General features: G+C 37.1%; 1 protein-coding gene across 2 annotated transcripts in view; it reads right to left on the bottom strand.

Annotated features, from left to right (window-relative positions):
* Window positions 1-7,026: 7,026 nt before the first annotated feature.
* Window positions 7,027-18,030, bottom strand: part of LOC136702626 (uncharacterized) — a 50,618-nt gene continuing 39,614 nt past the window's right edge. For both annotated transcript variants that reach the window (XM_066677770.1, XM_066677769.1), the window contains 12 exons: window positions 16,914-16,978; window positions 16,692-16,828; window positions 13,706-13,906; window positions 12,502-12,708; window positions 12,233-12,385; window positions 11,662-11,840; window positions 11,392-11,562; window positions 9,773-11,137; window positions 8,843-8,884; window positions 7,982-8,041; window positions 7,776-7,839; window positions 7,027-7,381 (listed from right to left, as the gene is read on the bottom strand). In XM_066677770.1, the coding sequence (XP_066533867.1) occupies window positions 7,299-7,381; window positions 7,776-7,839; window positions 7,982-8,041; window positions 8,843-8,884; window positions 9,773-11,137; window positions 11,392-11,562; window positions 11,662-11,840; window positions 12,233-12,385; window positions 12,502-12,708; window positions 13,706-13,906; window positions 16,692-16,828; window positions 16,914-16,978 (2,727 nt within the window). In that variant the 3' untranslated portion in view covers window positions 7,027-7,298. The remainder of the gene's footprint in view (window positions 7,382-7,775; window positions 7,840-7,981; window positions 8,042-8,842; window positions 8,885-9,772; window positions 11,138-11,391; window positions 11,563-11,661; window positions 11,841-12,232; window positions 12,386-12,501; window positions 12,709-13,705; window positions 13,907-16,691; window positions 16,829-16,913; window positions 16,979-18,030) is intronic.

Below are 18,030 nucleotides of genomic sequence, written 5' to 3' on the forward strand. Positions count from 1 at the left end.
GGTGTTTGGTGGTCTCAGGGTTCCATGTCTTTTTTTGCAGATGATGCTGTCTTGTTGGCTTCATCGAGCCGGGACCTCCAGCTCTTGCTGGGCCAGTTTGCAGCCGAGTGTGAATCAGGATCAGGATCAGCAAGTTCAAGTCCAGTCGGAAAAGGGTGGAGTGCTCTCTCTAGGTTGGAAATGAGATCCTGCCTCAAGTGGACGAGTTTAAATACCTCTGGGTCTTGTTCAGGAGTGAGGGAAAGATGGAGCGAGAGATTGACAGGCGGATCGGTGCAGCGTCAGCAGTAATGCGGGCTCTTTACCTGTCCGTTGTGGTGAAGAGAGAGCTGAGCAGACAAGCAAAGCTCTTGATTTACCCTTCAATCTACATCCCAACCCTCACCTATGGTCACAAGCTTTGGGTAGTGACTGAAAGAATGAGATTGCTGGTACAAGTGGCTGAAATCAGTTTTCTCGGCAGGGTGTCTGAACTCTCCCTTAGAGACAGGGTTAGGAGCTCGGGCAGACCAAGAACACCCTGGAGAGACTACATGTCTCGACTGGCCTGGGAACGCCTCGGTATACCCCCGGAGAAGCTGGAAGCGGTGGCTGGGGAGAGAGATGTCTGGTTTTCTTTGCTCCGACTGCTTCACCCGCAAGCTGCACCTGGATAAGCGGTGGAAAATGGATGGAAATATTAAAAGCCTGTACATTTTAATTTGTGCACCAGAGAGCTGCTTCATACACATAGTCCATTCACCTTTGTTCTTGTTATCAGGGGTATCATTTCAGTCATTATTTGTTTATTCCCTTGCTTTAATTGGCAATTAAAGCAATGATTCTTAATGCTATTTGTACTTGAATGGCCAATGAAGTAAAGGTCAGTAATAATGGTAGCTCTACAAACGTTAAGGAAATTCAGGAAATATACACATATTTATTGTATTATATATTATATGTGAACGTCTTTTCACACCGTGCTACTGGGTGCTTAAACATAGGGACTGCTGTGCAATGAGTGAGTACAGGAATCATTAATGCTGAACAAAAATTACGAGTTTTGGAGCAACATGCTATCATCCAGACCTTGTTTATTTGAGGGAAAGCCTTGCTTATTTGGCAAGGCAAGGCCAAATAACATTATACATGGATTGTCCTGTATCTATCTATATGTATAAATGTGTGTTGTGTTGATGTTTGTTGATTGTATCAGACAAAGCAGTGTTACTGGGTTTTTAATCCCATTGTCCACTTACTGACCACTCTGTTAGATTTACCTACATTTCTGTACATAGAGTAGCTCATCTGTTTCTGCAGAGTTTGTGTTGGCCTTCCTCTAGCCCTTTAGCACTGTTCAGACGAACCTGTTGGTTGGGACTACTCCCAGTCCAGCAATGACACAGAAGGCTTTGAGAACTCGCACTGCTGTGTCTGATCCAGAGAATGGCAGAAATGGGGTTATTTATATACATACTTTGGTTGTATTTATGGGAGTTTAAAATGACATAAAAATAATATTTGCATAGACCAATATTTAAAACAAGAATGTCTTTTTATCATAGCAGTTAAAGACTTTATGAGGTCATTAAAAATGTGAAATGAACCACAAGATAAATATTTGGCTAGACCAAAGATAAGTGAACATAAAATGAAAACCAAGTTGTAAAACATCTTTTACAGTTTTTTTATGCATTATAGCTGTTTCAATGGATCAGAAAAAAAGGAAATGTGCTTTCAAATAAATAAATATACTTCATAAAGAATACATCAATAAATCAATGTCACAGTGGAAACATGAATGCTATTAATGTGTAAATTTATATTCGTCTGTCCTGAGGCATGAAATAATTATGCTCTGTCCACTTGATGATGGTAATGCCCCAGGATTTTTCCCCAATCATACAAGACCAGTTTTCTATTTCTTTAAACTGTTCAAAAACATATTATAAATCCCTGGTAGATACAAATCACATCAACATTTTGTAGCATTTGGCTCAGATAATGCCTAAACGTGTATGTTTTTCTGGTGGGCTCTGAGCCTACTTGGGATCATTGAGCCCAAGGCAGGAACACACCCCAGTCCTTCACAGGACACCCCTCCAATCATTTATACCTGTGGACTTTTGCACAGCCAATCCACCCAGAAACATGTATTTTTGGACTCTGGGAGATCACCCCAAACTGTGACCCAGGGTTACTGAACTTGTGTTGCAGGGACAGGTACCTGTTGTGGTACATGCTGTCCTGTTTGCAATTTATAATTTAAAAAGAAACAAAACAGCCTACTACACTAAAGAATGTACTTTTTGAAAAACTATGCCAAAACTTATTCTATTTTACTTTATTATATATATATATATATATATACATAGTATATTATAAATATACTATTTATTTTACTCTTTGCTTCTCATTCATCTTCTTATTTTCCAGTAATTGTATTATGCAGTGTTATGGACATCTTGAGTCTCGGTTTTTCTCTGTATTGGTTTCTTGTGCTCTTATATAGTTTTTCCAGTCACAGTCTCCTTTGGCAGCAGTACATGGTTGGACCTTCATTGGCATAGTCTTTGCTGGAAAACCAACTATGCAAATTATGTAAACTTGAAATTAATTGAACCCAAGCGATCTTTGGTACACCACCACCCTGATCTCACCAAAAATGAAAAACAAACAAACAAAACACAACAACAACAAAAAGGAATAAATATTTAGGAAGTTGCACTCCTAAGAAGGGCTGAAACCTTGGGTGGCTATGAAGGTTAGGGGCTAAATTTAGGGGGGGCTCATTTTAATTAGATAATTTAATTTAACCAATATTTTAATAAGTAAATAAAACCATCAGGAGTATGATAGGATTTTTATTTTAAAACACAATTTTCACTCCGGTGTGTTCTCCCCGTGTCAGCGTGGATTTCCTCCGGGTGCTCCGGTTTCCTCCCACAGTCCAAAAACACACGTTGGTAGGTGGATTGGTGACTCAAAAGTGTCTGTAGGTGTGAGTGTGTGAGTGAATGTGTGTGTGTATCTGTGTTTCCCTGTGAAGGACTGGCGCCCCCTCCAGGGTGTATTCCTGCCTTGCGCCCAATGATTCCAAGTAGGCTCTGGACCCACCACGACCCTGATTTGGATAAGCAGTTACAGATAATGAATGAATGAATGAATGAATTTTCACTCCCCAGTCTCTACAGTTTATATATAGACACAACAATTGCCTGATTTGAATGCTTTGTTTCTGTGATGTCATGAAAACCAACACATTATGCATTATTGCCTTGCCAGTTCACTTTTTTTTTACAGTATGTGTCAGCATGTTTGCCAATGCAATGTCATATTTACTAGTGGGAGACTTTATTTTTTGGGGCATGTCTATTTCAAAATCATGGCAGCTGCAGTAATGGACGGAGTAAAAAAATAAAAACAGCATCATTTTACAAGCTGTTGCGATTTGGAAAAAAATGTAATCGAGTTAATCACAATGACAATCTGTGATTAACTTTGATTAATTAAAAGTTAAAATGCTAAAATATAATCAAATAAAATGCAAACTTTTTTTTTTACAGCATTATCAACACAGAAAAAAATACAGATAATCTACTAAAAAACATGTTATAAAAGCAAATCACTTTGTATTTGGTTTCTATGAAGCTGTGTTCATTTGAATGTTTATACAAATTATAATCATACACAAGATAAGATGTAAAATATCCTTTGCCAATCCATTAGAGATTCACATAGGGCCCACCTCACTCTCTTGCTACCTGCAGCCACCAAAATTCCTGTTGAATCATACACCTCAACACTAAGGTTGCTGTGGCTGTTTATGATCCAATCAGCCCAGCCCATGAGTACCCAAACCAGCCACTATATCACTAGCTCTTCACAGGGGTCATCAGGCAGGCACCTCCTCTCGTTGGTGTTTCGCTGAATTAAGCCCACAACAGCTCCAGAAGGCTCAAAGGTGAAGTCTGGCATCCCAGACCCACCCCCCTCCAAGCCAGATTAACCTACCATACTCTTTATCATCAACAACCGTAAATCCACACTGGCCTCTGTGGTTTGCCTACAAATTCTCTAACACCTATCTCCACCAGTCTTACATGTGCCTGCCACCCCTCACCTCAGCTGCCAAGTCTGCATACTTCAGCTTCTTCCTTCTGAATGCTTCATCTACTGCATCCTCAAATGGAACTGTTAACTCTATGAAATAAACTATCCATTTACTTTCAGAGTAGAGCACCATGTCTGGCCTCAGTGTAGTTAACACAATGCACTCTTGAACCTGCAGCTTTCTCCCTATATCCACCAGCAATTTCCAATCTCGTGCTTTACCCCATCCACTAATATTTGTAGCCCGTTCACTTTCTCGAAAACATTCCCCCTCACGCACAAAGCTAACTATTTTATTACTACAGCTACTCTTCTATGCATTAACCTCTAGCCATTTGCTGTCCAACAAACATGCTAAAACCCTTAGCACCTGATTATGCCTCCATGTATACTGATCCTGTGACAAACTAACTTTACAAGCTGATAGAATATGCTTCAGAGTGTCAACCCCTGTACATAATCCACAACTAGGCTCTTCATGTAGCCATTATCAAAGATTTTGCGGTGTTGGAAGGATGTCATAAGTTGCTCCATTCAATAACTTTAAACGACCTGCTTCCATCACCCACAATTCTTGCCAGGAAATGTTCAGATTCTCTAGATTCTCCAATCAAAGCCACTGGCCTTGTTTTGCCTGTGATGTTCTTCCTGCTCGCGAATAAAACTATCTCATCATTTGCCTTCTCTCTGGTGATGTGGCCTTACTAAACGTTTTCCAGGAATGACCTGACCCAAGGCCCACTATTCCGCATTGCAGTTGGCCAATCACATGCCTTAGTTCTAATGAGCTCCTGGCTACCTGAACAGCCACTTTCGGATTACATTTTCTTCCTGTTTTTGTGATTGGCTCTGATGGTTTTACCACTGCATTTTTCGATCCTGGCAAAATCATCTCACGACTCACCTTTGCACATTTAAATTCCTCAACTAAACTTGTGAGTAGTAACTCCAGTACACCTCTCCCATACCATGCCACGCTAATTAAACACTGCGACACCCTAGTCACTTCCTTATGGCCTTGTTAAGGCAATAAAATATTTATTTAATGATTAATAACTGGTAAAAGAGGTTTAACTACACTGCTTAGCATTGCTAGATATTTTGTCTTTTTGGACATAAAAAGAAATAAAAAATAATATTTTCCTGTGAACAATTTCTCACATACCAACTTGTTTTTGGACTGTGGGTGGAAATTAATTGTATGAGCCGATATGTGACCAGACTGTCTCATGCCAGAACCTAAACACTCTTGTCTGGATCTGTTTGGCAATCGGCATAGACTGCATTATGGACGATAGTTGTGAAATATGGTGATCATCTTTTGCAAGTGTTCATTTTGGATAGATGAAACACAGATGGCCTAAGTACACACATTGAGGATTGGATGTCATCCATCCTGGGAACAATGTGTACTATATTGTGTGTTCCCAATATTACACACGAATGTAGGATGGATGCTTTTTTTATTATTATTATTTTTTATGTAATAATGTATATTTTTTACCACTATACTATTTCCTTACAAATTAGTATTATTTTGTATAATTACCCATTAGTATATTTTAACTTGAATTATTTGAGCCAAGTAAATATGGAGAGAGATTAGTCTCAAAATAATTTGCAAATGCATAAATGTTAATCCACAATTTAAACACAAGTCCCAAATGTTTCACTATTCACAAATGAATACTTCCAATCTGTTTCTTACGGTCTGCAATTTGTACAAATACAGTTAAATTTATAAATACATGTTTTTGGTTTTCATAGCTATATCATAATTTTATGCAAAAATAAATACATTTGTTTAAGTATGCATTACATATATTTGTAATGTATTTTTAAGACTAATCTCTCTCTATAAGGCCCCTCAATTTCACAACTAGTATAAATTAAAAATACTTTAAAACCCTACCCTCCTTTCAACCTCTAATCTTATTTGATGCAGTAATCAGAATAAACCTGTGAGAAGAATTTGCTGTGTCCCGAGTTGGCTATATGCAGCATTCCTAATAGAATGTCTGTATGGCAATGTTCATCTTAACTGGGAGTGCTTCATCCTGCTCCGGATCTACTGCAGTGTTTAGGCCCAGATTTAATCTAACACATGGACCACATAATTAAGTAAGTGAGAAGCAGATTAATCAGAATTTGTGTTTGGAATTGACACTCTAGATGTGGATGTCTAGGTACAGGTACACACATTGTAGGTTATTTCTTATTTAAGCTCTTTTAACACATATAATGTATATTTATGTTGCATAAGACTATTGCTAATGTCATTTAACTCAACCTCAAGTTCTAGCTGGTTTGCTTCACTGTAAAAATGGAAAATGTGATTGCATATCAAGTTTAGTGTTGCGATGGGTGCAGAGCCCACCCGGATTCACTGGGCACAAGGCAAAGACACACAACTGAGGGGACACCAGTCGATCACAGGGCATGCATTTACACCTATAGACATTTTAGAGTAGCTAACCCACCTACCAGTGTGCGTTTGGAACTAGTACATGTTTCCTGAAACAGGTGAAGCCAGTCACTGATTCCACCACATGGAACAATGCAAAAGTCTTAGAGGAGAACACTACTCTAAGACTTTTAGCTTTTTGCTGAGAGAATGAGATCAGTTGTGCCTAGTTGGATTCCTGGGATCGGTTAGCTGAAGCAACACCAGGGATTGAATGTTAGACAGCTTTGCCACTCAGGAACCTTAGGTTGTTACTATTTCTTACAGTGCGTGTTTGCTGAAGCACATTCATTGCTGAGTGTACATTAAGATCTGCAGAAATATTTAGGAACCAGATGTCATCATATTGCAATGAAAGGGGATCTTATTGGTACAGAAAAAGATGTCCATACAGTTTTTTCCACCTTCAAAGAGATGACCCTCAGAAGTGACAATGATTATTATACTCTGAGGAAATCGAATCAGCCTTTATTTATTTCAGTTTTCTCTTTCATTATGTGTCTTGTATGTACATATTGCACATAAAATAAATGTGTTGTAACTACATCATTATAAAGAAAAATTACAAAAAATAAAATGCCCATATAAACTATATTTGTCATGGAAACCAAAAGAAATCAACAGGTATAACACCAATGGGATTTACCAGCACTCAAATGTGTCATGGTATGTAACCACTTAGATTTAATTCATTGCAAATCATTTGAAATCATACTTGTGTTTGGTCAGGCTTTAAGATGCCTTATGTGTCAATGAACTTAAATGTATCAGAGTTGCTTGGAGGTCCAGATGAAACTTTAGCTGCTTCTGATACATGGTAGACATCTGTAGGTAGAGAGATGTAACAGTTTAGTGACTTTAGTCTGGATATAATTTGATGAAAGGAGCTACTACTGGAAAGCTGGTTGGCAAATAATGGGTTAAGAAAATTTAGCAGAGATGAACAATGATAAACACATCATTGCACCATTACCAATTGGATCGTTTGTAAAAGCTCCTCTAAACTTTTCAACTCTTCAAATTCTTCTTTGAGCAGTTTTCAATTAAATCTCTGTGAAAGGTAATTAACACATCACTGCTTTTTAAATTTATTTGCTTGTCTGCTCTCCCAATTTTTATTTTTTTGCAATTTTGTTAGTAATTGTATGATTTTCAAGATTCTAGTCGCAATTAACACCTTTCATTTATGCACTGCTTATAAAGCAATAGAATGACTTACATCTCCTGGGAAACCTATGACTTAAGCCCTTTTTTTTAGAGGATGAGGATCCTGCACTAGTGCTCTGTAATAAGAGATAAAGTGTTAGTCACAAATTTTACAAAATGAAAAAAATCCATAATAATACAGTTGAAATATAAGGGAGAAATATTTTCATTGCAGCTTAGTAAGTGTTAAAAAAGGGACATGCACAGAAGTGTAATTACCCCAGTGAAGTTCGAGCTAATGTTCTTCAGCTGTATCTTTCCTAAAAGAGCTTCATGGATCTGAGGAGCAAACAACAAATCGTTTCACATTTACTAGGAATATCTAATATAAGGCCATCCCAGGACAGTAGAATATGTTACTGCAGCAAAGTGACACAACCTCCCTATTAATACCCTTCATTTCAGAACTGGATGAACATGGTTTCACATTTGTTTGCTGTGTAGTGTGAGAACAGGTGTTGGACAGCTAACAGCATTTGTCTTTGACTGATTTAGTTGTTGTGTCACTGCAGCTTAAATTAGTACAATTGAGCTCCTCATGTCATGTGGTGAAAGTATACACCAGTTGACGGATACCTAAACTGCAGGAAAAGAGCAGCAATATGCACTATAATATATATATATATATATTGTAGTGCAATATAAACATTAAATTACAGTTTACATCAAATTTCTATAGTATCAGATTTTTAGAATATTATTTTTTAAATCATTGGACACAAGGCAGGAACACACCCAGGAGGGGGCGCCAGTCTTTCATAGTGTGACACACATACACACACACACACACACACACATATGGACATTTTTCCAATGTGGTAGGCCAATCCACCTACCAATGTGTGTTTTTGGACAATGGGAAGAAACCGGAGGAAACCCACACGGGCACGGGGAGAACTCCTCAGTCACGCAGAGAGGGATTTGAACCCACAACCTCCAGCTCCCTCAAGCTGTGTGACTGCGACAATACCTGCTGCGCCACTGTGCCACCCTGAATTTTTCCAACTACTAACAATTTTATTTTTGATTGAAGATGATAGTTTTTCACCTACAGTCTTGAATTCAAACCAGAATACATACCTTCTTGTCCAGAAGGTTTCCAAACACTAAAATGAAGAAGCCCTTTAACGAGACAAAGGAGCAGGATTATAAATAGTTACATTATATGTATTATATTTTTAATATAAATTATATAAACGTAAATAAATAGGAAAGTTAATATGTGCTATATTTCCTTCTAGATACATTCAAACATATTTTAACAGGATTTCACCAATTTCCAAATCATATTTTTTGATTGTTTGATCATGCAGGATGTGTTTTAAGGACCTTCATATCGGTGAAGCATAGACCACATACATGATTCTGTAGGTTATGTCATGACCATATTAAAAGCTAGGGTTTAAAATAGGTTTCTCTATAATAGAAATACAGAGCTTATAGAGAAATATACAGAAATATAGAGTCTTCTATCATACTCCGTAGTAAACTAAACCTCATTCAAAACCTAATAAATACTACAGCAATTCTTCAAGCATAATGCAGCCAACGAACACAATTAACATACTTTTATAGTGATAGTACAATGACATAAACAAATACATTTTTCCTATGTAATTAACCCATTATATCTCTGAACCTGCCTCTCTCATACCCAATTGTATTTCTTTGCTATTTTTTATCACAAATGAAAGGAAGTTAATAATATCAGTTTAGTTTAAAATAAAAAAATAAAACAACAGCTAATAAATAAATATATATATAATATAAAACAACAGCTAATAAATAAATAAATAAATAAATAAATACAATTCTCTAAGGAGTTCCAGCAGTTGTTTTACTTGCTACTGTTATGAGATTTTTGGTAGACTTTATGGATAACACAATACCAAAATATATTAGAAAATCTCAACCACTGTTTAGCAATTTTGGTTTTGTTACAAAAGCCACAATATGCATTTGAAAAAGTAAGCATACATAGACAAATTATATATGAGTATTATTTGTTACCTGCAGTGAATTGAGGACAGCAAACACAATGTGTATCCCTAAAGCTGAAGACACCAAGGTCCCGATGCCAAATCCCCATGTCAGACCAAAGAGTGGTGTTAGAATGGTGACACATCTGGCGATGACAGACATGCTGCGCCTTTCTTCTGAGTGGTGTGTGGTGACACCAGCTCCTCTCTTCAACATCTTACATAGCACCACAATCAGCACCAGGAAGTTTATAGCCACAATAGTCAGAACAGGAACCACAAAAGCCAGGAGGGCCTTCGTTTGTTTCCAGTTTAGCCAACAGACATTTTTTCCTTCAATGTATCCATTGCTTCCAGCGGTAACAGCCACTGTAATAACAGCTATGATTAGTGGAGCCCCATAGCCCAGAGTGAAGGCTATGGCCACCATAACTGACCTGGACACTTTGGAAAAGATCATAAGTGTGCGGTAGAGAAGCAGGAGTGCTGAGAATAACATCCAGAAGAACAGAGCTAGATAAAAGAAGTGAATGAAGAATGTTGCTGCACTGCAGGGACCCACTGGTGTTGTTTCTCCTTCTTTAACACTAGCTGCTCCTATAATAAAACATATATCTGCAATCAAAAGGGAAGCAGCCACATTTACTGTGGTGAAATGACGCATGTAAGATGTGTCATTCCTTGTCATTGGTTTCCAAATAATGCATTCAATAATTAAGCACAAAACCAAGCAGCCCATTGAAATGCCAACACCAATATATGTTATGAATGCTAAAGCAGGATTATTCACATTAAAAGGTGACATCAGGATTGAAAAAGAGGTTGTGTGGTTGCACTGACATTTAACCTTGTTAGTGCCTTTCCCTGAATCATATAATTCACATCCATTTGAGTCCCATCCTCCAAAGCCACTTAAGAGACTAAAGTTCCAAAAGACGCACTGAGCATTTCCCAGAGTTGTGTTGTTTATAAGAAATGAAAGGGAGATGAGTGGTTTAGTTTGCCGGTCCAGTTTAATCATAACTACATCTCCATTAATTCTAACATCTGTTAGGCTGCTTTCAGAGTTAGTAGCATTTCGAACAGGTAGGATATTGTCAAGTGCTGAGAAAACTATTGTGGTGATGGAGATTGTTCCATTAGTGTTTGAAATATCAATTTCTGTGGTTATATTTTGTCCATATATTCCATGGAAGGAGTTATTGAAACTAGTCTTGTTGAGCTGGATGTTCAATGTTGTTATTAAAAAACTCCCATTTGTGAGAGAGGCTCCAATTTTTTCAATTGAATCCAAAAGTACAGAGCTAGCATTCCTGCTGGCATTGTTGTTATTCAAATCCTTCCATGTTTTCTGGGATTCATATGATGTTATGACATCCACTGTTTTAAGAAAATCCTTGAAATAAAATTAAGACAGGCAATGAAAATCAATGAGGTGAAAACAATGGATTAACTTTGGTTATTTTCTCTTAGAGAGAGATAAATGTTACAATATACATGTTACAACAATAAACATATCATGAATGTATACATGCATTTCTAAAAATACTACGTGGGTAAAGTAATAGTCCTTTACATTTGCACAATAAACAAACTTGACTAGTTATAAAGTGAGGAATTAGAAAATTATTTTGAAAAATTCTCACATACCATCATCATATCTTTGCTGACCATCAGTGACTGTGAAAGTGTGGCAATTGTGTTGAGCAAATCAACAACTTTAATGAGGGTAACAGAAGCATTGATGATGTTTGCAGAATTATTTTCTGCAGCTCCACTGAGACTGGCAGCAAACTGAGGGATGTCAATCACTTGTAAAGTCTAGTCATAAGAAAAACACTTTGATCATGTTAGCAACATCAATAGCAATATCATCTAGTAACTGATACTTTTGCAGAAATTCAAAATGATATGCATTACCTGAGATTTGTCCACCAGGTCCTGGATGACACCTAGGGTGCAGTTGTCAAATATTATGTTCCACACTCCTGCTGAATTACACACAGCACTTTGAATGCCAATCTTGCCTTCATCACAGTTGCTGGTTGCAGTCATGTTTACATTTCCAATGCCAAATAAGGGGCTTGAGCAGGTAAATTCTAAAAGCAAAAAATGAGCATTTGAAATGATTGAGTGTTCCCATGATATTAATAGTCCACTCTATAATAACAATCATCTTGAGGTGTAAATCTCTTAATGGTTTGTCCTTTCAGTTCTGTAACTTTTTAATCCCTAAAAACACATAATTCACATGATGCTGGCATACTGTCAGTTCCTCACATTAGGAAAAACCAATGCAGATTTTTCATATTATGCTCCACAACAATGGAATAAACTTCCCGTTATTGTTCAAGCCTCAGACTCATGCATCACTTAATGCAAGCATTTGCTTAACAATTCATTACAATGTACAGTTTTTACTGGTGTGTCCGACGATATACGAAAAAAAGAAAGAACAGACGAAAAAAAAAGAAAAAAAGTGAAGACTCACTTTTGTTGGTTGCAGTTATTATGACAGATTTTGAGCTATAACCCAAACCACCAATGCTGACATTTGAAAGCTGACATGTGAAAGTAACAGTGGAGTCACTCAGTTCACAACTCTGTCTCTGGATTTTGTAGTTATATACAATGCAGCCTGAACCTGAACCAATAAAACAGAAAAAAAGGTATAGACATTTAAATCACATGGCACATTTAATTTCTAAATTCTAATTTAAATTTGATTAAACACCTAGACAAATGTGAAAAGTTTCTGACCTGGTGGTGTCAGTGTACCAGTAAAGGGGTCCTTGACCCACTCAATCATATAGCTGGGGTTGGCACAGCACTGCAGTGGAATGGTGGAATTCTCACATTTAAATGTTAAATTAGAGCCTACTTGGATATTTGGGAATGGCTGAACCTGAATCAATTGCCACTGAATATTGGGCAGTGAATTTTTTTGTGTTATACATTCATATAAACCTGTGAAATGAAAGGAGAAATGTGAGAGACCATGTTGCAGTCATAACATTTTTGGAAACATACACACATAATTCTTCTGTTTTCCACTGTATGAATGTCATTTATATGATATATAAATAATTATATAGGCAGGACTGGAATGAAAGTTTGAAATGTTAGTATGATAACCCAGTTATGGAATGAAACCTGATACCTTCGCTCTCTCGCTCTCTCTCTCTCTCTCTCTCTCTCTCTCTCTCTCTCTCTCTCTCTCTCCCTCAGAGTACCCATGGATTGTGAAAATGACACAACACAGTACTGATATCTAAACTGATTTGCTGCTTTTATTAATATAAACATTAATGGGTTTGAGACAGTCTGATATTAAAAACACACAAGACTCTGAATTGCTATCATGGACACTGAGAGGCCCTGCTAAATACAGACATCACATTGACTGAAAGGGCTGTGGCTGAATAGAAGTTGATTTAACAAACAATTTAGTAAGAGATATATCAACTATATGATTTCCAAATGAAAATATTAATACTAGAATTTCAAGATCTAAGCTGCAGTACCTTTCCACCCCATGTATTAGATTACAGCGCATCAGAGAAGAGAAGCTAAAAAAAAAACTGAGCAGGGCCTAAGTGTGCAGGTTTGCCTTTCTGGGCCAATTTAAAAACTGGGCCAAAATAGATGTTTCATTTATGTTTATCATTACCATGTTCTTCTGTGAATTTCAGATCTGTAATATATGATACATTTACGAACATGCTGGCCAGCAGATTTAGCAAAATACAGTTTTGTGAGCAGGTTTCCCTAGTCTGATGTAATTGTCAGATGAGAGGGGATTGTGAACTCCAGCCTACATTTTGGTCAGTCACAAGAAACAAATGTGAGGACAACCCCTGTGTAAGGAAAAATCAAACAAACAAACAAACAAAAAAAAAACAAACAAACAAACAGTTAAACTACAGAAAATCCTAAATAAGGTATTGAACAAAAAAAGACTCACCACTGTCATCAGTGCTTATGCTGTTCACTTTAAGAGTGTGGTTGTTATTAAGGATGTTATATTTAGTAGAGTTTTGAAAAAGTTCAGCCCCATTCACATTCCATGTTATATCTCCTACTGCACCAGCTGGAGGATCACAGTTCAGCAGTATTTCTTGCAGGGGATATATCTTGCCTTGCATTTGGCTTAAATTACACTCATCTGAAAAATGACAATGAAAGCATACCATTAATTGTAATACACCTTCAGAATGTTCAGAAAATTAAAAAAATAATAATTCATTTTCATTCCACCACAAATTAATGTGTCTCCATGTCAATTTCTGTTTGACAAAAACAGAAACACGGTTCTTTATGGAAACAACTGTGGTTTTTCTATGGCATCACTCAAAGAACCATTTGTAGCACCATTATTTTAATTAATGTATATATTTTACATATAATGTAAAATATTTTATGCCAATGCATTAGAGCTTCACACAGGGCCCATCCTACTCCCTTCCTGCAGCCACAAAATTTCTATTATCACCTTTTGTTTGAATCCTACTCCTGACACTAAGATTGCTGTGGACGTTTATGATCCGATCAGCAACCAACTACTTTTAAAAACATTTAAATAGTATCCTACCCCTACCCAATAAGTTTGCTATGGATGTTTATAATTTGATCAGCAACCAGCTACCCATAACAACTAAGGTCACTCATGGACCCCAGGCCATCAGTACCCAAACAACCCACTGTTTCATTAGCTCTTCACAGGGGTAATCAGGTAGGCAGCCCCTCTCATCTGAGTTTCACTGAACTAAGCCCAAGACACCCCTGATAGGCTCAACAGTGAAGTCTGGCATCCCAGACGCACCCAACTCCAAGCTATGTTTACAGCCTTACCATTCCTTTAACCGTAAACAACCGTATATCCACACTGCCTAAATGACTAAGGCTGAACCTAGCCCCACTGCCACAGTTAATGCATGCTCAGTGCCACCAGTTCCATGTGATCTTTACTTGTTACATTGCCAACAACCACAATAACACCTCTACAGTTTATTTCTCCAACTAGTCTGTTCTCTCTTTGGCCACAACCACTGACTAGCTTCAACCACTTCACAGCTGCTGTTAGTAACCGGCCCCTGATGCCAAACTGCCCAGGCAGGGATGTGGCAGACTTGGCTACAAATTCCCTAACACCTATTTCCACTGGTCTTACATGTGCCTGCCACCCGCTTTCCCTCACCTCAGTTGCCAAGTCCGTGTACTTCAGCTTCTTCCTTCTGAATCCTTCATCTAATGCATCCTAAAATGGAACTGTTAACTCTATGAAGTAAACTATCCATTTACTTTCGAAGTACAGCACCATGTCTGGCCTCAGTATAGTTAACATACAGTAGATAATGTACAGGGTTTGGCACACTGAAACATATTCTATCAGCTTCTAATGTTAGCTTGTCGCAGGGTTGGTAATACATGGAGACACAACCAGGTAACCAGGTACTACATATATATATATATATATATATATATATATATATATATATATATATATATATATATATATATACATACACATATATATATATATACACACATACACATATATATACACACAACATGTTTAATATTAATGGCAAGTTAGTGTAAGCAAATGTAGACGTATTGAGATACTGGGCCTTAAACAAACAAAGATTTTAAAGATTTTAACACAAAGTCACATTGTCTGATTGAAGATCTGATGACTTTATACATAAATCATAAATCATAGCTCTAATTAACTAATTGCTTTGTTTTAATTTTATTATCTGTAACCACTTCATCCAGATAATGCAGGGGAGCATACCCGAAATCATAGAGTAAAAGGCAAAAAAACACACCAAACTCACAAAGCCAATCCTCCTACCCACATGATTTTTTGGATTGCATTAGGAAACCAGAGCAACTGGAAGTAAACCCACACAGACACGGGGTGGACACACCAACCTCCTCACAGACAGTGACCCAGGATGGGGATTAAACCAAGAACCTGAGATCCTGGAGTTGTGTGGCAATCACACTACTTGCAATGCCAAAGTTCTGCTAATATTTTCCATACATATTTTAAGTATAGATATAAATGTTCACGTGCAAAATTCCTTTAGTGATAGACGTGCACAGATTTGTTGAATATTTAAACAACGTATTCACTGAGTTAAAGTAGAAAATATTATGGTCATTTTTTTAAATTATGATGATGAAAATCATCTGCAGCCACAAACATATGAATAGAGTTGTAGTTTTTTACTTGGTTTTAGCTTGGTGTCTGTCAGTTAACTTCCATTACCTGGGAAAGATGCCACAAATATCTTATATTTAAAATAGGCATAATTTATTTCATAACACATTAATAAATTAATTAAATAATTAATTAATTATCTGTAACTGCTTATCCAGTTCAGTGTTGTGGTGGGTCTACCCAGAATCATTGGGAACAAAGCAGGAAAGCATCCTGGAGGGGGCACCAGTCCTTCACACTGCGACACACATTCACTCATACCTATGGACAATTCTGAGTCGCGAATCCAACTACTAACATGTGTTTTGGGACTGTGGGAGGAAAACAGAGCACCCAGAGTAAACCCACTCCAAACTCCTCACAGACTGTCACCTGGAGCGGGACTTGAACCCACAACCTCCAGGTCCCTGGAGCTGTGTGACTGCGACACCTACCTGCGGCGCCACCGTGCAAGCCTTCATAATATATCTTGGGATATAGTTATGAAACTTATAACTTATGAAAACTTTTTAACATGAAAATGTTTCTGCATGTGCTAAGCAGTGCCTATATCAGCAGTCTTCAAAGCAAATTATGCCTTTTTAATGACTTATGAAGTATTTCAAAAGTGCACAGAGACTCTGGACATGAAAACTACAACAACACAGACGGTAAAACTTAAAGGTTTTCAATGTTACAGAATGTTTCAATATAGAATAATCAGTCAGAAGATGAGACTTACTGCTTTCAGCAAAACTATTTTTATTCACATTAAAGCCGTTGTTTTCAAGTGTGACAAAGAGCTGAGAGTTTGCAGAGGTAAAATTCAGAGCTGTTGCCTTTGTTATAATGTTGAAGTCGGCAATTACACTTCCTGGCCTGATAAACAAACACAAAACACTCTGGTATTACACCATAAAACTGTATTTAAAAGATTTAAATGTTTAGAAAACAGTCAGCTTACCTGAACCGGAACACTGTGGCAGAACCAGATATGTAGCCAGTTACATTTTTGTATGCATCATCAATCTGGGAAAAAAAAAAATCGCACTGACTTTTAAATAAAGTCCAATAATGACACTTACTAAAACTGTCTGAGAAACTAATTTATATGTTACAAAATAACCTCTGTCTTTTTTTGTTTGTCTTTTGTCTGCACCTATACACACAAAAAAATATTTTGGACAGTTTCCCATAAAAGGTTTCTTTTTTACTTACGTAACATTGCCCGTGTTCGGCCTATGCTTACCAATCAAGACCCAGAAATCCTGATGCATGCTTTCATTTCTTCTCGGCTTGATTATTGTAACTCCCTCCTTATTGGTATTCCCAGTAAAACGATTTGTCAACTTCAATATGTTCAAAATTCTGCTGCCTGAATTCTGTCCTACGCTAAGAAATCCTCCCACATTACACTAATACTATACCAGCTGCACTAGTTACCTACCTTTCTTCGTGTACTATTTAAACTTCTATTGCTCACCTACAAATCTCTGCACGGTCTTGCACCCTCTTACTTAACTGAACTCCTTCACCCATACTCTCCTACCTGCTCTCTTAGGTCTTCTAATGTTGGCCTTTTGTCCATTCCTAAATTTAAATTGGTCTCAGTCGGTAGCAGATCTTTTAGAAAATTGGCCCCAAAATTGTCTAATAACTTGCCACAGTCTCTCCATCTTTGTGCTTCACTTTCCTCTTTCAAATCCGAATCTTTTCTCTTAACATTTGAATTCTTTGTTACCTTGATTAATCTGCTGTCTTTCATTTGTCATTACTGATATATTGTGTTTCTAATGTGTGTGTGTGTGTGTGTGTGTGTTTTTTTTTTGTTTGTTTTTTTCCCCTTTCTCTCCCTCCTATATGGAAAATGTATGGAATGGAAAATATGGAGTTTGAGAAAGGCGCTATATAAATTAAACATATTATTATTATTATTATTATTATTATTATTATTATTATTATTATTATTTATTATTATTATTATTTCACTTTCTGCTGTTAGTTCAGCAATATTTCACAAGGTGGTGCTACTACAAAGTCTGTTGTTAGTTCAGCCATATTTCACATATTTCGCACTTTTC

Source organism: Hoplias malabaricus, chromosome 7 (genome assembly GCF_029633855.1).
Source record: "Hoplias malabaricus isolate fHopMal1 chromosome 7, fHopMal1.hap1, whole genome shotgun sequence".
In the NCBI taxonomy this organism is placed as follows: Eukaryota; Metazoa; Chordata; class Actinopteri; order Characiformes; family Erythrinidae; genus Hoplias; species Hoplias malabaricus.